Below are 22,487 nucleotides of genomic sequence, written 5' to 3'. Positions count from 1 at the left end.
GTCACTGCGCAGGCGCGCCCGGCGCGAGAAGGACGCGCTCCGACGCCTCTGCACAAGCGCCGCGAGTGCGTCGGCGGAGAAGGCGCAGGCGCGTCCCGCCGGGTCTCCCTCCGCTGCGGGCCGCGACGCCTGCGCGCTTGCGGTTGCTGCGCCTGCGCGTTGAGGTGCGGGGCGGCCGGCTGTGTCGAAGCGCGTGCGCGGCAGTGAAGTGACGCGAGAGGATATCCAGGCTCGGGACAGCAGCGTCGCGGCGAGGCGGCACGCATGCGCGTGCGAAAAAAAAAGACCGGGCGCTTACGACCTGCTGCGCGTGCGCATCCTCACGAGCGAGGCTCGCGAAAGCTCGGACGTGCGCCGGAAGCGGCACGACAGCGAGGTGCGCGTGCGCGTTCGGCAGAAACGCCCGAGGCCGCGCTTGGGACCGTGCGCGTCACCGACGTGAGGCCGGCGGAAGCTGGGACGTGGGACCGAGAAGGTGCGTCAGAGCGGTGCGCCTGCGCAGCCGCAAAGGGAGGCGGGAGGAAGCGAGTGCGTTTTCCTCTTAGGCGGCGCCATTTTGTGCTCCCAGCAGCCGCAGCCGCGGGCGGCGCGTGTGTGAGGTAGCGGAGCGGGTGGGGAAGTCGCGGAAGCGAGGATGGCGGACCCCGCGGCCGGGTCGGGCGACCCCGGCTCCGGTCCGGTCGCCTCGGAGATCGGGACGCGGCGGCTCAGCGACCTGCGGGTGATCGACCTGAGGGCGGAGCTGAAGAAGCGGAATCTGGATACGGGCGGCAACAAGAGCGTGCTGATGGAGCGGCTGAAGAAGGTGAGCGGGCTTCGGGCCGGCGCCGGGAACCGGGCGCGCCTCTGCTCCCGCGGGCTCGGGGCCTCCCAGCCCGAAGCACCGGCGAGCCAGGGCTGTGTGACCTTGGCCAGTCGCTGCCCTCTCTGTGCCTGCATTGTCCCAGGGTTCGCACCGGTGTGCCGGGACAGGTCTCCGCGCGCCCGCGTCCATCTCTGTTTACTCTGCCCGGGCTGTGCCCACTCCCACTTCTGCTCCCCTCGCACTTCGTTGTCCTCGAGCCTGCTTGTCATCTTGAGTCAACGTAAGATGTCACCTCCCCGCCTGTCTTGTCCCGTGCGCTTCTGCACTTGACACAGAGTGGCCTGTGTGGAGCGGGGTCCTTTAGGGTTAGGGCTGCCGGCGGAAGGCGTCAGGATACTTGGAGGGAGGAATGACCAGCTTACTTTCGTCCCCAGCTCGTGTTAGGTTTTTCCTCAAAGAAGGCACCGACTTTCTCCCCGCCCCTCCCTTAGCTCAGGCTGGCTTCAGACTTGCTGTGTAGCCCAGACTAGCCTGGCGCTCCCGATCCTCCTGCCCCCGCCTCCCAAACGCTAGGATTGCTGGTGTGCACCGTCGTGGCGGGCTAATGGTAGCTCTTGAACCTCGCTCGACCCTTTGCCCTCCCTGAACCAAGGACATCTGCGTGCGATGAAAGGGCAGGGGAACGTGAGATAAGTGGTCCTTTTGTGAATGGCCACTAACTCTGATTTGGGGGTAATACTTGGAATTTTTTTTTTTTTTTTTTTTTTTGCCAGTGCCGGGATTATATTCAGGGCCACATGCCACCAGTTGAGTGCATGACCACAGCGTGATGACCCTGATTCTGAGGCCCAGGCTTTCAGCTTTCCTTTCTCTGGATTTTTGGTTTTAGCACGACAAGGGAGCCAACTGTGTTGGGTGAGACCTGAAGCCCACATCGTGAAAGCTCACTTGCTGTCTCTGTGGATGGTTTTGCGAGATGCTACTTTGAAAGAACAGCTTGTGCCAGGCACTCTTGATAAATTACATTGTTTCAAAATCCACCCTCTCTTTGTCAGGCAGTTAAGGAAGAAGGACAAGAGCCTGAGGAAATTGGCATCAGCTGGGGAACCACAAGCAAGAGGACCGGAAAGAGATGCTCCAAAGGTACCTTCCTGCCTCACCCTAGGAAGAGTGTCAGGCTGGGCTGCTGCCCTTCAGCGCTCCCCCCACACACACACACTGACTGACTGACTGACACACACACTGACTGACTGACCGACCGACCGACCCCTTAGCCTGGGGAATGAGTGCAGACTGAGCTGCTGGCCTTGAGGGTCCTCACACATACACTCTTCCCCAACCTCTCTCCCCCCCACCTCCCTCTCTACTTCTCTTCCCCTCCCTCTCTCTTTCACACACGCGTGCACATACGCACGCATACACACTCAACGCTGACTACTTTTTGACAAGTGGCCAGTGTCGGGTACGGGAGGAGGACCAGGGCAGGGGCCAAGAAGTGAACTGTATGACACAGACACCTCATAAGGGTGACATGGTGCTGAGGTAAGCTCTCTGGCTTTCCCAAGTATGGGCTCTACCCCAAGCCATGGTTCCCAGCACTAGCTTGTTTTCTTGAAAGATGCCGTGGGAAAGTTCTCATAGCCGGCCATGGTCTTCTCATCCAAGGCGCACTGAGTTGAGGCTGTGTAGGATGGTTGCTGAGGGAACACAGAGGAATTCATAGCATTTCTAATGGTTGTGGTCTGTGTGTGCATGCATGTGTGCAGTGTGCATACTTACACATGCGTGTGGGAGGCTGTGGCCCCTTGGTGTCACATTATCCACCTTGGCTTTTGTCTGTGTTGAGGTTTATTTTATATGTGATTGTTTGCCTCGGTATGAGTGTACCCCACATGTGTAGTGCCCGCAGATCAGAAGCAGGTCTTGGATCCCTTAGAGCTGGAGTCAGGTGGTTGTGAGTCTATATGGTTGCTAGGAGCTGAAGCCTGTCCTGTACTTTCAACCACAGAAGTGTCTGTCCAGTCCATCTTCCTTGGCTTTGAAATGGGTTTATCTGAACTACCTTGGAGATTTGGCTGGGCTGCTGACCTGAGTCCTAGGGATCCTCCTGTCCCCACACAGCAGCTCTTCATGTAGTGCTGGGGATTGAACCCAGGCCCTTAAGCTCACACACCCAGTGCTTCACCAGCCTAGCCATTTGCTCATCTTCCTGAAGTCAGTTTTTACCAGCAGCTTCTAGAAGGACAACTTTTCCTCAACACTCAGGAAGCTGAGGCAAGAAGATGGCCAATTCCAGGGAGGCAGGGCTATGTGAGGTTCTTGTTTAAAAAACAACCAAGGGCTACTAAATTAGTTCAGCTACTAAAGGTGTTTGCTGCTACTCCTGAGGCACTGGTTGGTCCTCAAGACCCATGTGAAGAAATGACTGGCTCCAGAAGTTGAACTCCGCCTTCCATATCCCCGCCATGCTCCTTGGTGTGTCATATGATAACTTTTGTTTTTAAAACACTTGCCTTGAAGGCCTAGTGTGCCCCCTGGTTGCTTGTGTCACAGACACTAGCTGACTGGTCTCAAGCGTATCAGATCAGTGGGCAGCATTGTCAGATAAGCCTGGAGGAGGACGCAGTGGTCTGCTTGTTTGGAGAGTGCCTCCTTTGGAGGTGCTTGGGAGTGGTCTTTAGTGTGAAGTGCTAGCCCTTGGCCTCCGGGCCTTCGAAGGTTTTGTGATGGCCCAGGCAAAGTGGGAGAAAGTTCCAGGAAAGTCACATCCACTGCTCTCAGAGGTAGGCGGTAACTCAAAGAGATTGGGCTGGGCAAGTGTCCACCCAGCATTTGTCCCAGAGCCCCCAAACATAGTGAAATCGCTGAATGGTTCTGACCCCTGCAATTCATGTTGGATGGGTCCTGTGTTTGAGTTGTGACATGGAGCTCCTAATATGTCCTATGAAGGTACTGTGTGCCACCACAGGGGCATGACTATTCTGAGTACCCTCCCAGTTTACAGCTGAACAAGGTGCTGTAGGCATCATAGGGGTTATTTGGTTCTGAGAATTGAAGTGGCACCACCAGGCAAACCCAGCCCACCCAGCTGTGGAGTTTGGCCTGGTTTTTGATTGTTCGTCCAAACTTGAGTTCTTAGAGGGCTCTTTTGGTGTCTGTGTGGATTGAAGTGCACATACATAGTCAGCAGTGGACTGGCCTCAGTTGTGATCCATGTGACTTCCTGGGACAGGTTCTCACTGCCTGGCTGGTTGGCCATCAACCCAGGGATCCTCCATTCTCCACTTGCCAGTATTCTTCACATAACGTCCACCTTGATTTGTTTTGTTTTTAGTCAGTGGATGTATGTACACATGCATGTCCGTGAGGATGTGTACACGGTGCAAGTACAGACATCAGAGCAGACTTGCATTGAGCCATTTCTCTCCCTCGTGTGATCCAGGAATCAAACTTGGGCTCTTAGGTTTGGCAGCAGCTGCTTTGCTCACAGAGCCATCTCATTCCTTTTATTTTTGTTTTGACGTTTTTCCGAGTGGTGGCCCATGTCCGGCATGAGAGCACAGCTGTCCAGTGGATTCTGAGGGTGGAAATTGGGCATGTGACTCCAGGGGAGAGTTGGTAATGGATCCAGACGCAGGAGGCAGAGTGAGACAGAAGTGAGACAGAGCCTTCTCACAGAGACCGACTTCTTTGAGCAAGGCTCTGCCTCCTAACACTCTCAACCTCTGGATGGCAATCCCTTTGCAGTGAAACAGCTGTCATAGGAGTTATTATAGATGATTATGAGCCACTAATGTGGGTGCTGGGAATTGAACTCAGGACTTCTGGAAGAGCTGCCAGTGCTCTTGACCCCTGAGCCATCTCTCTACCCAGCAAAAATAATTCTATGGTTGGGGGGTCACCACAACATGAAGAGTTGTATTAAGGCGTCCCCGCATTAGGAAGACTGAGAACCACTGCCCTGAAAGGTCCATCCATAATCTCCCAACCAGTGCTGTGAACTGGACACAAAGTCCTCTGATACCTTGACATGTGTCGTCCAAATCACATCTGGCAAGTGCTTTTATCTGCTGGCGTGGGACTGCTGAGTCAGCTAAACTGTCTGGCCCAAAAGCGCCCACCTATTTGTCTGCACCACCCTGGCCTTGGGATGACAATGCAGACATCACCACATCCAGCATTTACAGGAGTGTTGGGGCTGAATTTGGAGTCCTCGTTAATGTTGAGCAATATCCCCAGGCAGTTGTTTCATTGGATGATGCTTGAGTTTTGTTTATGGTTTGATGACTTTCCCAGTATTTAATCTTTTTAGAAGTTACCTGGTGTGTTGGCAACCAACACAAAAGTCAGAGGGACACAGGTCCCTAGGTCATGAATGCCTACTGTGTTTCCATTATGCAGGATTATAAAGCATCCTGAGTATTTCATGCTATTGCCAGAGGCTTCAGGTGATGTCTGGGTCACATGTGTATGTGCACACATATACACACAAGCACACCTGCATGCCAGGGATGCTGCTCCCTCCTCCCAGGTCTCAAACTTTGATTAACCCTCAAAAACAGTCTTTTTCCTCTTTGGGATGCAGTTAGAACACCCCTACAGAGTTCATTTTCTTTCACAAAACCATTGATGGAACTCAACTTACCACAGGTGTCACCTTAAAAACAGTTGTGGGGCTGAGATGGCTCCATCTCCTGAGTTGTTGCCACAGAATTAATTATAAGGGTGGGCCTGAGTTCATATCCTCAGCACCCAGAGGAAAACCAAGTCTGGTACGTATTTATAGCTACAGTGCTGGGAGGTGGACACAGGAGGATCCTTTGGGTTTGATGGCAGGCAAGTCAGCAGGCTCCAGGTTAATAAGACCCTATACCAGGAATTAATGTGGATAACAGTTTGCGGGAGACACCCGTTGTTGACCTCAGACCACAACGTGCACATGTGCATGTACCATGCAAATCAGCCCTAAGTTGCAAGCAAGCACTTTTAGGGAGCAGAATATAAGTGGACCTAGTCAGCAGTCCAGCATGTCCAGAGACAGCACCGCAGGTATCCATACCCTTGCCTGGAGTGATGGGAGGCAGGGACAGGCATCTCTGAGTCTGTAGATAGGGAGTTCCAGACTTTTCCTCTGTTTTTTGAGGTGTTTAGTCTGTGGCAGTTTTGAGATCTCCTAAGGCTTTTTTTTTTTTTTTAAGATAGGGTTTCTTTGTAGCTTTCTCCTAAGGCTTTTATACAGAGTCTGAGAGCTTTGCTAAGATGATTGAAGTCTTGGCTGGGAAAAACATCCCACCTAGACAGGATCTCTGCAATACGGAGGAATTCTGAGGCTAGCTCTGGACTCTAACTCAACTGACACTATTCTATAATTAGGATTCAAGATGGAGGAGGAGGGCGGCGAGGACAACGGCCTGGAAGAAGATTCCAGAGATGGGCAGGTGTGTTGGGCCTGGGGGCGGCACACCTTCCCACATCCCATGGTCTTGGTGACTGACATCCTCACTCCCCTCACAGGAGGACGGGGTTGTGACTCTGCAGAGCTCACAGGACAGGGACACCATGGACACAGGTGTGCCAGATGGGACGGAGGCTGAGGACCTCATTGAGCCCTGCTTGGGGGAGGGCAACACCGACGACTGCGTTCTTCCTGCCTTCATTGACAGTAAAGAGTACGTGGCCGCGCAGCTGGGACAGCTTCCAGCTCAGCTCCTGGAGCATGCTGTAGGTAACTTGCAGCCACGCGTGCGCCAGCGGCCCTGGGGGCTCAGCATCAGGGCTACCCAGGTCCTGGTAGAACCAGACCCGATTAATCCCTCCACAGTCAGGTGCCGGTGGCCATTGCTCTGGGATAGCGCAGGGAGTGCTGTGGACTCAGAGAGGGGCGTGTGGGTGGCATGAAGGCTCCTCGGGTCACAAGGGTTTTAAGTGCTGTGGAAACACGCTCCACAGAGCAGGTTGTTTTCTGTCACCTGGTGGTGTTGCTGTCAGTTCTCAAGGCCTGAGCCCAGCACATGTCTGTCCATGGGCACCTGCTGTCCTTTTTAGGCTGACTTTGCATGGCACTAGCAGTTAGTTGATTCAGTGTGGTCTGGTCTCCTTTCTGAGGGACTTGCTAAGACTCAGCTTCAACTGAGGCTGGGATCTATGAACACCTCCTAGTGGGAATGGATAAACTGGAGGTCCTCCACTATGCACAGTCTGCATGCAAGTAGGATTGAGGTAGCAAGGGTGAATGAAGAGGCACCTAGTTTCCACCTGGGATGTGAGTCTCGCCCTTAGAAATGGCTGGGGAAGTCAGTCCTCGCTCTTAGCACAGAGGCACCTGCTGCATGAGGAGAGCCGCTGTCTGCCTCAGCCTGGAGTCAGGGGCAACTGTGCTATCTCAGCTGAGCAGTGATGGGTGCTGTGGAAGTGGACAGGTGTTCACTGCTCTGGCCTCCACGAAGTCATGTTTTGATTCATTTTTCCAGGTGAATGATGATGTCTTTAAGACTCCGGAAGCTTCAGCGTCAGACCTCAAAGTAACTCTGGTGAGTAGCGTCTCCCTGTGGCTCTGCATTGTAGGAGAAGAGACTGAGTGTGTGTCTGAGTCTGTGTGCATGAGCGTATGGGTGTATATATGTGTGTGTGTGTGTGTGTCTGTGTTCGTGGGGGGGGGCTTCTGAGTGTGTATGTGTGTACCTGTGTGTAGAGCACACATACACCGGCTGTTCACCCTGTGGCAGTTGCTGAAGGGACAGTTACGGCAGCAAATGTCCCTTAGGTCACAGTTCCAGGTGTTTAGTCTAAGATCAGGTGACTGTATTGTTACATGTCTGAGAGGAAGAACACCAGGCAGTGAGAAAGTGTGCTAGAGGAGGCTGCTCAGTGGCCAGAGAACAGAGACAGTGCAGATTCCTTCTTCCCCAACCAGCACTTTCCCCTTGTCTGTTCACAACCACCAAAGGAGGGAGCCATTGATGTGGCCAGAGCCCTGTGACTCAGTCACCTCCAAACCTTACAATGTGGTACAGATGCTAGCCGGACCTGCATTTGGAGGCTGTAGTGTGGTTTGTGGAGATACTGCGAGGTGGGACTTAGGGACCAGAGGGCCAGGTGACTGGGCTCTATAAGTGCCTGGAAGGTTCCCAGAGAAATTCAGGCTTGGAGTTGGTGTGGCTGAGTTCAAGGATGAACTTGGTGTGGTGGTGGCCCTGAGGCAAGAAGGGGTGCAGCTCCTGGGGTTCAGAGATGCTAGTGTTGGGAACTGTTGGGTCCCAGGAGTGTGCAGGGTGTGGCCACTCTCCTGAATGAGTAGGCAGGCTTCCTTAAATCCCAAGCTCTGGGGTCAGGGAGACACTGCCTTGCTCTTCTGTGTCTTTGCTACCTGGAAAATGGGCGGAATGGGATTTGGTCTTATGCTTAGAGGAGCATCTCAGCCTGTGCACAGGAGCTTCTTCGTGGCGCAGCTGTCTGAAGGGACGCATCAGTGGATGAAGCCTTGGTGACAGATCTGTGCATGGGGTCCGTGGCCGTGCTATTCAGAGTGACATGTGCCCTTCTGTTCTCTCTCCAACAGGCTGATGAAGGAGCCCCCTTGGAACCAGGTACTGCTGAGACAGGCAAAATTGTGGCTTGGCGCCCTGCTGCTTGCGCTTAAGTCCGTCTGTTCTCAAGCTGTGTTATGGTCTCGTAAATCACCCCAGTGGTGGACGGTCCCAGTCACACAGGATCAGAGATTGGAAACCCACTGTATCACCAGATCTGTGTGCGTGCTGTGGCAGTCCAAGGGCAGGCTTGGGGGCAGATGTGACACTTGCATCAGATTGTGCAGAGTGTTTGTAAGTGGCCCCTGGGTGAGGCTGTGTGTCCACACACGAGGCAGATCTTGTGATACCATACCCAGTCACAGTCAAGGGTTTGAGGCAGTTGAGGCAGGCCAAGGCTGTGGTAGGGCACTTAATCCTGGAGCCACCGATGCCAGAAGACAAGTGAGTCTCTGCCAAGATGTTCATCCTGGGCCCCTCTGGACTGCCGAGTTCTCACAGGCGAAGAGCAGCTCCAGTCACCTGGGACTGTGGTGCTGAACTCAATCCTTCAAGCCGGGAGCAGCGGGCTCCTGAGTAAACGGTGACTGCCATGGCTTCAACACCATGAACATTGGAAGGAAGTCTGAAGACACAGATGTGATTGAAACCATGAAGAAAACTCTGGAAGCTGCGCCGTGGTTATGGGGTGGGAGGGAGGGCGCCTCTGCCCTTAGCGCAGGCTGGGGGCACCATGGCTGAGGGCGCAGGTAGGGTGCAGGCGCTGTGTAGCGGGTTTTCCAATCTCTGTGTAGCCAGCAGTTCTGTCGGTGTGAGCGGGGCCGCCGCGCCCGAGCCGCAGTTGTGATTGCTTTATTTCCCTGGTGATTAAACCTTGTGCCATTCTATTCCTGTTAAATCCGTAGAAAATGAGAAAATACTCGACATTTTGGGGGAAACTTGTAAATCTGAGCCAGTAAAAGAAGAAGGTTCGGAGCTGGAGCAGCCCTTTGCCCAGGCCACGAGTAGTGTGGGGCCAGACAGGAAGCTGGCGGAGGAAGAGGACCTATTTGAGAGCTGCGGACACCCGGAAGAGGAAGAGCAGGAAGAAGAACAAGAAGAGAAGGGAGATTTAGCTTTGGTCCACAACAGCGAGTCTGAGTCTCCAAGTACTCGGTGTCAGTGGAGCGAGGCAGACACCCCGTTAGCAGTAGTGAAAAGGGAGCCGGTGAAGGTGATGAGCCAAGGTGCCAAGCGCAGGTGGAAGTACAAGCAGGCTCGACTGCGCCGGGCGCAGACAAAGCTGTCAGGCGGAGGCCCCGGGATGGACCACGAGCCTGTAGGGCTAGAGGAGCCAGTTGAGCAGAGTAGCACAGCTGCCCTGCTCACGGATGCCACCAGCCAGGAGCTGGTGAGAGCGCCCACAGCAGCTTTGAGCCCTGAGCCCCGAGATAGCAAAGACGACGTGAAGAAGTTTGCTTTTGACGCTTGTAATGACGTCCCTGCAGCTCCTAAAGAGTCCTCAGCCAGTGAGGGCGCTGATCAGAAAATGAGGTTTGTTGATTCTCAGTCCTAGACCAGACGCTATCTCCTTTCATTGTCACTAGTGACACACGAGAGCTGTTTAGAGCCTGCAGTCGGCAGCCATGCTGCCCAGCGCTAGCTCCTTCAGGCAGTTTCATGTCTCTGCGTATATTTAAGGGGTGATTGGTTTTCCCATGCTCAGCCTGTCATGGTTGAGTTCTTAAATTGATGACTGGTATCGCCAGCTAGACTGAATTGCTCTGTAGGGAACTGACACTGTATTCTTGTGGTCAGTTTAATTTGAGACTAATTCCCTGGTAGGTATGCAGTTTTAGCACATTCATTCCTTGAAAGTAGTTCATTTCGCCTTTTCCTTGTTGCAGTAATATTTGTTTTTGTCTCTAGCTCTGTTAAGGAAGAACAGGATATAAAGCCAGTCATTAAAGACGAGAGAGGTAGGTGCTTCCCTTGGTTGTGTTTCCATGTGGTGGTCCGGGTAGGGGTGGACTGCAGGCTACCACATGTGCCCGTTGCCCTGTACATGGCCCTTCCCTGAACCACTGTCAGGGTTCTGAGTGTCTGCATCACAGTGTAGCACACCTAGACAGGAATACCTCTGCTGTGTTAGGGACAGGTGCCTGTAGGACCCCCTTGAGCTGTCTTGCAAAGCCATCTCTCTGCCACAGGGTATTATTCTGATTGTCTGGGGTGAAGACTCTGGTGGCTTTGTGTAAAATCTCTGCACTGTGAACCTGAGGGTTCTGTCCATCCATGGAACCCCAGCCAGCACTGGGGAAGCAGAGGTGTGATGAGCTCTGAGCTTTGCTGCCCCACCTGTCCAGCCTAGTCTGTGAGCTGCAGGCTCATTGGGCTGTGTCTCAGAATAAGGTAGAAAGTAAGAAAGATCCTGGGGGTTGACCTCTGGCCTCCACATACACGCATAGTCACGGCAGATGGAATCTTGTAACGTCTTCCCTGTGTGGTGGATGTTGAGCTTGGTGGATGGGTCCTGCCTTAGCGGCACTGATGACCTCCTCTCCCCAGGCCATGCCAGCTGTAGCTCGGGAAGGAACCTGTGGGTCAGCGGGCTGTCCTCCAGCACACGTGCTGCTGACCTCAAGAGCCTCTTCAGCAAGCATGGGAAGGTAGGGCCCCACCCCTGCCCACCAGTGAGTGGATGAGGGAGCTGGCCTCCTAGCTCTTAGTGTTCTTTTCCTCGGATGTTGGTTCCCACACTTGACAAGCGCTCTGCCACCGTAGATCCACCCCCATGATTTGGACTTGGTGACCTAAAGCTCACTTTGTAAATCAGGCCGAGTTCAGACCCAGCTTCCCTGCCCTGTTTCTTGTTGCTGGAATCGGACTGTCTCCCTCCTAATACATGGGGAGCAGCTGTGGTGACAGGCCTCTGCTGGGAAAGCGCTCACCTGGTTGACAGGAGCCCTGGGCTCCATACCCACCACTCCATAAACTAGACAGGATCTCGGCACTCTTGAGGTGGCGGCATGAAGACCAGTTTCACAGTCATTCAAAGTCATCCTGGGCACCCCAGTGAATTAGAGGTCAGCTGGGACATAGAAGGAAAGGAGCACCCACTTGGTTCTGCGCAGAGTACCCATAGTACAGCAGGGAGACAGTTGGCGCCAACTTAGCTCTGCAGGGTCCTCTGAGTCTGAAGCCCACACAGCAAGCTTGTGTGCCCATAAGGGAACTGTTGACCTCTGTGTCCTTCAGCCTGGAGCATCTTGAAAACTTGAGCAGGAGAGTATGTCCAACTTCTCACTAGTGCAGTACACGCTTCAGAGCTTCCCTTGGGGACAGGAGAGACTACCCTGCCCTGGGGTAGTCTGAGCACGGCACACAGCACTCTGGACGGGGTGTGCTCCCTGCAGGAGTCTTCATTATCCCTTGGTGGCTATGCAGCTGCTCTGAGCAGTTGTCACGCCCACTGCAGGTGGTGTCATAAGACAAGCCCTGAGGCTTCCACCGTTTTTGTTGTCAGCTGCTGCTTTCCTGCATACACTGCAGGGTGCAGAGGCCAGGAGTGCCCTAGCTACACACACTTGAGAGCCCGTGAGCCTGGTTATCTGCTTAAGTCTCAAGGACAGCAGGGGCTGAAAGTTGGGGAGGGTCTCTCCCCCCCCCATTTCTTTTAACCCCCACCCCACTGGAGGTCAGGTTCCTAATACAGTGGTCAAGGGTGGGCCAGGAGCACATCTAGACATGAGCAGCATCTCCATTATGAGAAGGGAGGTATGTAGAGGGACACATGTCCAAGGGTACTGTGCCCCCAGTCCCTGACTCTGTCTGAAGTCCAAGCCTTTTGGTGCAGTTGTCCCTCTGGCTGTTTGACTCCCTGGATGCTGGGTGGGGGGGAGTCATTGTTTGCGAGTGATGTTCTGTGTGCTGGAGTGCAGTGTGGTGCCGACTCCTGCTGCTTTACTGTTTTCACGTTACCGGTTATGTTTGACATGAAAAGCAGAGTTTAGCAGCCTTCAGGCCTCCCTCCTGCAACACATGTGACTGTTGAGGGCTCAGTGTCTGAAGAGGGCAGCCTTGCTCTTCTGTGAACAGACACCCTGTCCAACTGGGCTTGATTTATTTGTCTTTGTTCAACTACCCACTACATTTTTCTCCCACCATTTTCAGAAGAACATGTTGGGTTTTCTGGGCTCTGCTTTTTTAGCCCCCAGCTCTCCTACCTCCCAGGTCTGGATGGAGTCCCTGCTTTTGTGGCGTTCTAGTAGATTTTCTTGCACTTTGTTCAATGGCCTCTGCTGTATGATGCCAGTCAATCTTTCACCTCCAGAATGGTGATTTGTGGGGGGTTTTTTTGTTGTTGTTGTTTGGTTTTTTTTTTTTTTTTTGGTTTTTCGAGACAGGGTTTCTCTGTGGCTTTGGAGCCTGTCCTGGAACTAGCTCTGTAGACCAGGCTGGTTGATTTGTGGGTTCTTATACTCCCTAATATGCTGAGCAACTTGTTGCCTCAGCAGATTCTGGCATGCAAGTTGTCCCATATCACCTGTGATTGGTCACAGTGCACCCCTGTCAGCTGCTGTGTCACCTGCTGGCTGTCCTACATGAGCAGTGAGTGACCTGCCTTCCACAGGGCCTTCTCCCTACCTGAGAGGGGCACTGAATGTATACCTACCCATGCATGACTCAGGCCACTCCCATCCAGCTCAGAGCCTCTACAACCCTCAGCTCACCTTTTTTTTTTTTAATTATTTATTTAGTTATTATGTATACAATATTCTGTCCATGTGTATGTCTGCAGGCCAGAAGAGGGCACCAGACCTCACAGATGGTTGTGAGCCACCATGTGGTTGCTGGGAATTGAACTCAGAACCTTTGGAAGAGCAGGCAATGCTCTTAACCACTGAGCCATCTCTCCAGCCCCCTCCCTCAGCTCACCTTTAACCAGCCTCAGTTTCCCTCCCTGCCCATGGCCCAGAAACTCCACACTTGAACCAAGCAGTCTGAATGGTTTGTGTGTGTCTGGCAAAGCACTAGCCCTTCCCTTTGTTGTGGTGGCTACCACCTCTAGGCATAGGGCCTGGCACAGAAGCCATGGCCCGGCAGGGGTTACCTTTGGCTGTGCGAGGTCTGACTAGATTTCATATCTGTTCATGTGACGCTTGACTGGCTCTCTGTACTGTTTGTCACCATGAGAGCCACTGTGCTCTGACCAGTGGAGATTCTCTAGGACTCACAGAGGTGACTAGGCAGAGCTGAGTGCTGAGGATGGCAGCAGTAGGTGCCTGGTGCTTGATCCTTCATGAGCCCTGTGTTTTGTGACAGGGCCACGTGTGTCCTTACACTAGTGTATTCTTTCCCTCGGAGGTTGTTGGGGCCAAGGTGGTCACCAATGCCCGGAGTCCTGGGGCTCGGTGCTATGGATTTGTGACCATGTCCACATCAGATGAGGCCACCAAATGCATCAGCCACCTGCACAGAACTGAATTGCATGGAAGGATGATCTCCGTGGAGAAGGTGAGGTGCCTGCTGTCGCCACCCACAACAGTGACAGGGCTGTGCTCCCCCCAAGTCACCACCACCCCCATTACATTCTAGGCCAAAAACGAGCCCTCCGGGAAGAAGTCGGCAGACAGGAGATCTTGTGACCTGAAGGAGAAAGTGCCAGGGCCGGACAGGCCTCACCCTGTGGAGATCAAGACGGAGAAGTACAGTGACGTGGCGGCCCTGTCCCGTGGGGTCCCAGTACCCTTCCAAACCCCACTTCCCAGCTGGTAGCCACAGGACAGGCAATGCAATCCCTAGTCAGAGCCCAGAGCCAAGTCACTGAGTAGCTTCCCAGCAGGCTCCATACCAGCCGTGGCAGGGGGGTTAGTGTGGCGTCCTGGCCAGCCTTGACCTGGAAGGGTTTCCTACGCCAACTCACCCAGATGTGCCCTGGATTTGCCAGCTCACAGCCCTCCTGCCACAGTACTGACCTTGAGCGGGCCACGTGTTCAACCCTGACAGATGTCACACAGCACCATGTTCACACGGATATTAAAAATGTCCCTGGCATGCCGCACATCCCCACAGCATCCTTAGCACTTGGAGCCAGGGTCTCAGGAGTGCTCTTGCCAAGGGACATGACTTACGTTTTGAGCAGAAATAGACAGGAAACCTGGCAAGTCCCTGACAGCTTGTGTCCTTGCCAGCATTGAGGGAATTTTGGCAGGAGAGCTCCGTGGTGGGAAAGGTAGTTAAGTGCCACATGGGTGTTGTTAGGGTGCAGGTGGGACTGGGCTTCACAGCTGCACATAGGCTCCCCAGATTAGTGGGGAGCAAGCTGGCCTTAGAGTGGTCACTGTTCTTCAAATCCCACAGTGAGGGTGACAGCAGTGAACCAGAATGCTGAGCGTTAGGGCGTTATTGGGACCATACATCAGACCCTGCCACCCGGCCCTCTGGAGGGTGCAGGCTCTGGGGAAGCACCCAGCAGCATAGGTGGGGCTAGGACTCATTCTAGGGGGCTCCTGGCTGTGCCTTTGTGTCTAGACATGGTAGATGGCACACCTATGGCCTGCTATTAGGGAGAAAACTCAGGCTTATTCTGGTAGTGCCATCTTGGGACATGATAGCAGAACAGAGTCATTATAATGCCTGGGAAATCAGGGTCCCCTCTAATCAGAGTCTCACTAATAAATGAATTTGAAAACAGACATAAATGCTGATTCGTGAGAGTCTAAAGAGACAATCCAGGCAAAAGTGTAAGAACAAGTTGGGTCTCTGGCCAGCACCTGAGAGGCAGGTGGGAAGCAGCAGTATGTGTCTGCAACAGGCCATAGAAGGTGGACAGAGCTCCTCCTGCAGCTCTGGGAAGGAAAGGGGGGCTGTGGCTGGATAAACACTGTGTGCCTGGTATATAAGAGTGTAGAAACTGGGGGGGGGGGGGGTCAGGCCAAGCTCCCTGGGTTGATATCATGGGGACTCTGCCTTGCTTGTCAACATAGGGGTCAGTTAATTGGTGTTGATTTATTTAGAGATCGTATCTCACCTTGTGGCCTAAGCTGCATCTGCTGTAGTCTCCCAAAAGCTGGAGGGACGGGCTTACCCACTACCCTTCTGTGGAAGTATTTTTAGGGTGGGCAAGGTGGCCCAGCTGGTAAAGGTGTTCGCCAACACTGATGGCCTGGGTTTGATTCCAGAGTCTACTTGGTGGGAGAGCTGGTTCCTACAAGTTGTCCTCTGCCCTCTTAATGCATGCATTATGGGTACACCCACACACAGAAACAGTGAATAATCAGACTGGGAGTGTTCTCCAGCCCTGACTTCCATCCCTAGCACCATGGAGAACCAGATGTCAGGGCACATGCCTGCCACCCCAGCATCAAGAGAGGAAGGTTAGCAGTGTAGGTTAGCTGAGGTGCCCGGGTTCAGGAATACTCTAGCCCCGGTGCTTCCAGCTTTTAGGCCGCCAAAGAGAAGCCGGGGTGGTGCAGGCCTCAGATCTCCTTCACTGGTGGGTGGGGCTGGTAATTCCCGTGGAGGTCACCTGGAGGCTATAGCTTTCTGTTTTCAACAGAACTGTGATCAAGAAGGAAGAGAAGCAGGAAAGAAAGGAGGAGAAAAGGCCAGAAGATATTAAAAAAGAGAAGGATCAAGATGAGCTCACACCAGGAGCTGCTAGTCGGTCTCGAGTTGCCAAGTCAGGTGGGCTGTGTTTTGGACACTGGTGGAAGAGGTGGAGGCATGGCAGGGGAGGGGGAGGACCCAGGCAGGAGGCAACCAAGGTTCGCCACTCACTGGGTTTTCTTTGTCGTATATAGCAACAATCATAGACCATGTGATAGAACAGAAGTTTCTGTTCTGCAAATCAGGCATAGGGGCATGGACCTATGTCACCTCCTCAAAACTGTGGCAGGGAGATTGTGATCAAGGCTAGCACTAGCTATGACAGCCTAACAAATCCCTGTTACAAAATCACAGCATCAGGTGTGCACCAGACCATGTGGGTGAAGTCTGGGCATAGGCACTGCCACACAAGAGGTAGAAAAGGGTCTTGCTCCACAGTAGAAGGTAGGCCTAGTCAGGCCTGAGCCTAGGGCTGTGTGTGGAGTCTGGTTCCTCCAGGTCCCTGTCCTGTCAAGGGCATGGTAGATGCCCTAGAGCACAGACTGCACTCGGAGAGCCAAGGCAGGAGGGCACCTTGATAAACCCATCTCAGGACAAAGCTGACAGCTTCTGCTGGGACCCTTTACAAATGTGCCTGTGCCTTTTGTGTACTCACATCCACAGTGGCCTCAGCAGGTTGCTCCTGGTGGTGCTCAAGTGATGACACAGAGCCCTCTACTGCTGCTGAGCTTGTGTTGCAGCTGGCATTCGCATGTTCCAGCTTTCGAGGCTAGAACTGTGCCGTTTCCCTGGCCCCGTACATGATATTCCATGCTGTTTCCTCCCGTTTGATATTGGTCAACTGCACTACCTGCTGTCAAGTTTGTCTGAGATCCTGTTTCATCTTCTGTTGAGCCCAGTGGCTCCCTTCCCTAAAACAGCTTGAGATGCTCCTCTCAACAAAAGCTAAGATTTTAAAACTAAAAATGCCAGTCATCTTTAATCCCAACACTTAGGAAACAGAGGGAGACAGAGACAGATACTTGATTTTGAGCTCCGCCTGGTCTACATAGTGAGTTTCAAGATAGCCAGGACTACACAGAGAAAGCATTCTGTCTTGAAAACAACGAAATGAAAGGAAATTACAGCTTCTCCATGTGTTCAGCCTCCCCAGAGGCACCATTTTCCTGATGGTTACACCTTGAGCCTACAGTACAGAGATGCCCAGTCTGCTTCACCATACAGTGAGGAAACTTGCCCACTGCTGGGTGACACTCCCACCAGGGCCACACTCTCTGCACACTTGTGGGGGGTCTGCAAGGCTGAGGTATAGTATGTCCATGTGCTCATGGCTGCCTGTGCTTTCATGCAGGAAGCAGAGGCACAGAACGTACAGTTGTGATGGACAAGTCCAAAGGCGAACCCGTCATCAGCGTGAAGGCCACGAGCAGGTCAAAGGACAGAGTAAGCATTGAGTGGCAGGTCTGGGCCCTGGCTGTCATCCTCTGTCCAGCTTTACCCACCTCCAGAACAGGAACTGAGGCATGGGCAGCCTTGGCAGAGATGGGCCCATCCGGCATAGTCTAGTGTAATGATGACATGTTTATTTCTGCTGTTGGCCTTGTGCCAAGTGAACCCAAAGGAAAGTACGACCTTGTCTTTGGCGGCACCAGGGAGGTGTATGGGCCTGCCTGAGACTTCACTCTGGAACCATCTATCCAAAAAAGCCAGGCTAGCACACTGTAGTGTACCAGGCACAGGGCTGGGGTACATCCAGTGATGAGTGCAGGCTCACATGGCAGTGCCTGCTGTTTCCACTCGTGCAGGGGACGTAAGTGAGCATTTGACTGGAAGTGCCCATAGCTCTCAGGGCTGCCCTCTGAACCCTGAGTACAATCCTAAAACCAGCAACTGCCCCCACAAAGACTATGGAATGGGGCGACAATCAGTGTAACTGCAGGACACTCACACTGTAGAAGCATGAGGGCAGGAGCCCCTCGTAGCTCACGGCTAGCTTTATGCCAAAACCCCACTTCTGTCATTTTCCTTGTTTACATGCATGTGGAGCAGCCCAGGGATCCCCGTGAGCTGCCCGCCTGGTCCTCTGAATTCAGAGCTTTCTGGTTGTTCCTAATTGGAAATACTGGTGCTGCCCTCAGGGTCTGTGGGGCTTTGGCCAACCCTGCCTTCCACAAACATCCTGGCCATAAGAGCCAGACTCTGCAGTTCAGAGACTAAGGATAAGAGCCAGACAGTGCACCGGGCAGTTGGTGGTGCATGCCTTTAATCCCAGCACTCGGGAGGCAGAGGCAGGCGGATCTCTGGGAGTTCGAGGCCAGCCTGGTCTACACGAGCTAGTTCCGGGACAGGCACCAAAGCTACAGCGAAACCCTGTCTTGAAAAACAAAAAAAAAAAAAAAAAAAAAAAGCCAGACGGTGGTGCAGGTCTTTGACCCCAGCAATTAGGAGTCAAATAAGGCAATGTTTGTGAGTTCCAGGACTGTCAGGGTTAGACAGAGAAACCCTGTCTCGAAAAAAGCAAACAAACAAAAAAATCACAGGGCCAGAAAGAGCCAGTATGAGCTCTCTGTATCCTAGGCCGGCCTTGAACTTGCCCTCCCGCGGTTTAGCGTAGGCTGAATTCAGATGTCCCGTCACCGCTGTGAGCAGTGAAGCTAGCCAGGATGGCATGTGCCAGGCCAACCACCAAAGCTCATGGCAGGACCTTAACTCTCTGCACACCGCTCAGTTCTGACTAAGTCACTCTGGTCAGCAGAGCTCCAAAAGTCAGGACCGCAAGTCAGAGGGCCGGGAGAAGAGAGACATCCTGTCTTTTGACAAAATAAAGGAGCAGAGGGAGCGTGAACGCCAGAGACAGCGCGAGCGTGAGATCCGGGAGACGGAGCGTCGACGGTGAGTGGGGGCACTGGCTTAGCCTGCCTTAGTTCCTGTCTAAGGTTGGAAATGGTTCCTGGCACCATCAGAGGGTGTAAAGAGTAGTGTCCCTCAGAGCCAGGGCGTGTTCCTGGCAAAGCAGACCAAGGCCTGGCTGACAGAGGACCTTTGGCCTCTGCCGAGTCCTGATGGGGGGGTTGGCTGAGGCCGCAGCCTGCTGTCTGGGCTGATGGCCACCTGCCTGCAGGGAGCGGGAGCAGCGAGAGCGCGAACAGCGACTGGACGCCTTCCAGGAGCGGCGCGAGAAGGCACGCATACAGCGGGAACGGCTGCAGCTCCAGTGCCAGCGGCAGCGACTAGAACGGGAGCGGCTAGAGCGGGAGCGGCTGGAACGCGAGCGTATGCGTGTGGAACGTGAAAGGCGCAAGGAGCAGCAGCGCATTATGCGTGAGCGTGAGGAGCTACGGCGGCAGCAAGAGCAGCTGCGGGCTGAGCAGGAGCGGCGGGCGCTGCGCAGACCCTATGACCTGGAAGCCCGGTAAGTGTCATGCCATGGCCGGGTGCTGCCTCCTCTATGGAAAGCCATGTGGTGCTGTTCCTTGGCCGGCTCTCTGTGCTGTGGCCACCCTGCTTGCATCCTGTATTCGTGGGCAGTGAGAGGCCACGGAGAGAGCAAGATGCTGCCGACTCTGAGCCAGTAGACAGTCACTGCAGGCATGCTGAGGGAGCCTGGAGGAGGCTCATCAGGCACCTGTGATTCCCATCGCTTTCACAGAGTCCCAGGGGATAGGTTGACGGGAAGAGGCAGGGGACCCAGTTCAGCACTGCTCATGCCTGTGGTGCTGGTGATAGCCCGCTCCCAGCAGCCTGCCTCCATCCGGAGGTGACAGCACCATTGAGTACTGGATGCTGCTGCTGTCACCTTGAATGAAGTATTTTTGTAAAACCCAAACCAGGAGAGAGGACAGCTACTGGCCTGAAGGGAAGCGTGCAGCCATGGAGGACAGGTACCGAGACTTCCCACGGCCGGATCACCACTTCCATGACTTTGACCATCGGGAGCGTGGCCACTACCAGGAACATGTCATAGACAGGTCAGTTCCTCCCCTGCAGCTGCTCCCCAGGGTCATCAGGTGTGGCAGGTGGGTCCTAGTGCTCTCTGAAAAGCTCATTGCTTCCTGGGACCTCCAGGAAAACTGGAGGTATCACCAGGGAATACCAGACACCCTGTACCCACACAGTGGCTCCGCTGTCTTGATTGCCAAGGCCCCTCATGCCTCTTAGAGGGTGCTAGTGCATCCTGGGCCTGCGCTCACACTGTACTCCCCCTTTCCTGGGGTCTTGTCAGGGCTGTTACTCCCGCTCCCCAGGCTGTCTGTATTCCAGATCAACTCACCCCTGTCCATTGTAGGCGCAAGACCGGTATCCTTGGTCTCGGGCTTTATGGAGACTGTTGCTGCCTGTTCTGCCCTGGCTCCCACCTCCAGAGAAGAGCCTTCCGTCTAACAGTCCCATCCTTGCCATTGTATTCCTAGGACAGAGATGCTGATGGGGAAGGGGGATACAGAACTTGTCCCCAAGGGAGCCTTCTGCCTCCACCCTACTCCCATGCGCTCCCATATCATTGCCCTGTTCCCTTTGCAGGAGAGATGGATCCAGACCAGGAATGGAGGAACATGACAGGCAGGTGAGTGGCTGTGGCCCCTGCTGGGGAAGGAACAGCAGCTCAATTGCCCCTTAGTTGGGAACTTGGTGTCTTTGCCCTAAGGACCTTCATTGCCCCTCCAGTTGAGCTGTGTGCTGGGTGTCAGGAGAATACACCATGGTCTGAGTCTCCAGAGAGGAGATAGGATCCTGTGGGATGGGGCTTAGGTCAAGACAGGGCTTTAGAAAAGCTTGTCCCCTTGTTCCTTGGTCAACAAGAGAGCTCCAGTGGGGTGTGCACAGGCTGAGCTGCCTCATAGGTACTTTGCCACCCAGCTTTGTTGGACATCTAGGGGATGTGGGCTCAGTGGGGACAGAGGCTTGGTAGAGTATTGGAGCCGGGCCCTGTGTGTGCATGGGCCCCAGGAAACACCCCCGTCTCTCTCGTGCCCTCCTGCAGCACTACCTAGATGACCACCACAGCCACGGAGCCACCCTTGAGCACCACGGCTGGGACTCCCGGGACAGCTGGCGTGGCTACGGCCCTGACAAGGTGAATGAAGGCCAAGGCCTGCCCCCTACCCCCAGGTAAGTGCCCTCTGCAGGAAGAGCCTGGGGTGGCTTCTGGGTGCTCACGGAGGGGACAGGTGGTTTGAGGTGGAGCACAGGCTGGCTTCCACGCTGTCTGCTGACAGTCCCTCAGTAGAGCCTGTAGTAGAGTGTTTTCATACTGAAAACTATGCCACAGCAGCCTGCATGTCACCCACCCGGACTGTGCACCACGAATCCACCTTTCTGGCTGTGTTCCCCATCCCAGGTGCTTCCCATCCTGCAGACATAATGCACACATGCGCGCGCGCGCGCGCGCGCGCACACACACACACACACACGTGCCCCTTTGTGTCTGGGTCTCACTGAATACTGTCCTTGAGACCCCTCTATGCTGTGATTTAGGGTGGTCCTGTCTACCACAAAATAACATACTGTGGGCACTGCCATTTTCTCCCCATTGGGCTGTTAGAGCAAGGTGTGCCGTGCCGTCAGCTGTGGGTCATGCTGCCAGCATTTGCTGCCCATGTGTTTGTCTCAGCATGAACCACTGTGACTGCTTGTGGCCTTACAGTGTGGGTACCTTGGTGACTCTCCTTTCCCTGGTGGTGCCTGGCACCTTAATTGCCCACTTCTGGCCACAGTCCCATCTTTGAAGATGCCGTGGAGTGGGGCTCTTTCTAGTGTGATAGGAAGTGAGTGGGGACAGCCATGTTCTGTTTGTCAGAGTCGGCAGAGAATGGGCAGAGCACAACTCACGGTTGGAGGAGCAGCAGATTCCCGCCTGGCACAGTGCTGTGGACACAAACACGACAGGCCATGAGCACATACGGTGGCGAGGTACCAAGGGGGGTGCTAGGGGTGGATGAGCACCAGGTCCATAGTACAGGCAGAGTCTACACAGAGCTATTTGTCCTACAGGTGCCGAGCAGGGCCTTGCGGGACCTGGGCATGCGCATGTGGCAACAGGCCGCGGTGGCATGGCTGGGTAAGAAGGCTACAATGCCAGCCACTGTCTTCTCCTTTCTCCCTCCCTCTGCACACTGGCTTGTCTGGTGTGGAGAGTGAACTGTATAGGGTCCTGTTCTCCGCAAGGTGGAACCTTGTAGTACCAGGCTTGACCATTGCAAACCATCTACCTTTGTTCTAGGCAAAGCAGCTTTGCACATGGTGGACATTCCCAGGGCCATGTGTTACCTGCTGGTGGACTAGAAGGTGGTGGCATGACCAGCCAGGACCAGGGTGGCAGAGTCCTCCACCCCCACCTTCACCCGCACTTCACCCGCCGCTACTGAGTTGCCGTGGACCAAACCCTGCCGCTCCATGAAGGCAGAGGCTGTAGCTCAAGCCACTTTGCACTTAATGGCACCACCAGCAGTCGCAGGTTCTGCCACGTGTCTGTGTGAACTCACTCTCCTGGTGTTTTTAATAAACATGTCCTATTCTGCCATTTGTAAGACAAGGGATCTGTTGTCAGGCATTCCATATCCCTCGAATGG

The 22,487-nt window shown here is 54.1% G+C and overlaps 1 protein-coding gene across 6 annotated transcripts; it reads left to right on the top strand.

The window, feature by feature from the left end:
• Positions 1 to 594: 594 nt before the first annotated feature.
• Positions 595 to 22,452, top strand: Safb2 (scaffold attachment factor B2). Of its 6 annotated transcripts, none has more exons than XM_050125302.1 (22): positions 745 to 805; positions 1,861 to 1,948; positions 6,179 to 6,243; positions 6,320 to 6,374; positions 6,469 to 6,526; positions 7,276 to 7,335; positions 8,364 to 8,391; positions 9,237 to 9,864; positions 10,240 to 10,289; positions 10,879 to 10,979; positions 13,678 to 13,827; positions 13,909 to 14,018; positions 15,872 to 15,999; positions 17,273 to 17,364; positions 18,674 to 18,813; positions 19,043 to 19,333; positions 19,752 to 19,889; positions 20,440 to 20,482; positions 20,900 to 21,027; positions 21,716 to 21,828; positions 21,910 to 21,976; positions 22,139 to 22,452. In XM_050125302.1, the coding sequence occupies exons 2-22, from the start codon at positions 1,938 to 1,940 to the stop codon at positions 22,281 to 22,283; spliced, it is 2,601 nt and encodes an 866-aa protein (XP_049981259.1). In that variant the 5' UTR covers positions 745 to 805; positions 1,861 to 1,937; the 3' UTR covers positions 22,284 to 22,452. The 6 variants fall into 6 exon arrangements, with proteins under 6 accessions (XP_049981258.1, XP_049981256.1, XP_049981255.1 ...); XM_050125303.1 differs by having other exon boundaries at positions 788 to 805; positions 1,865 to 1,948; XM_050125301.1 differs by lacking the exon at positions 6,179 to 6,243 and having other exon boundaries at positions 595 to 805.
• Positions 22,453 to 22,487: the final 35 nt, after the last annotated feature.

The sequence above is a fragment of the Alexandromys fortis genome, unplaced genomic scaffold (assembly GCF_014885135.2).
Source record: "Alexandromys fortis isolate MF-2015 unplaced genomic scaffold, M_Fortis_MF-2015_v1.1 scaffold_243, whole genome shotgun sequence".
NCBI classification, from domain to species: domain Eukaryota; kingdom Metazoa; phylum Chordata; class Mammalia; order Rodentia; family Cricetidae; genus Alexandromys; species Alexandromys fortis.
This window is presented reverse-complemented; position numbering and strand designations above follow the sequence as displayed.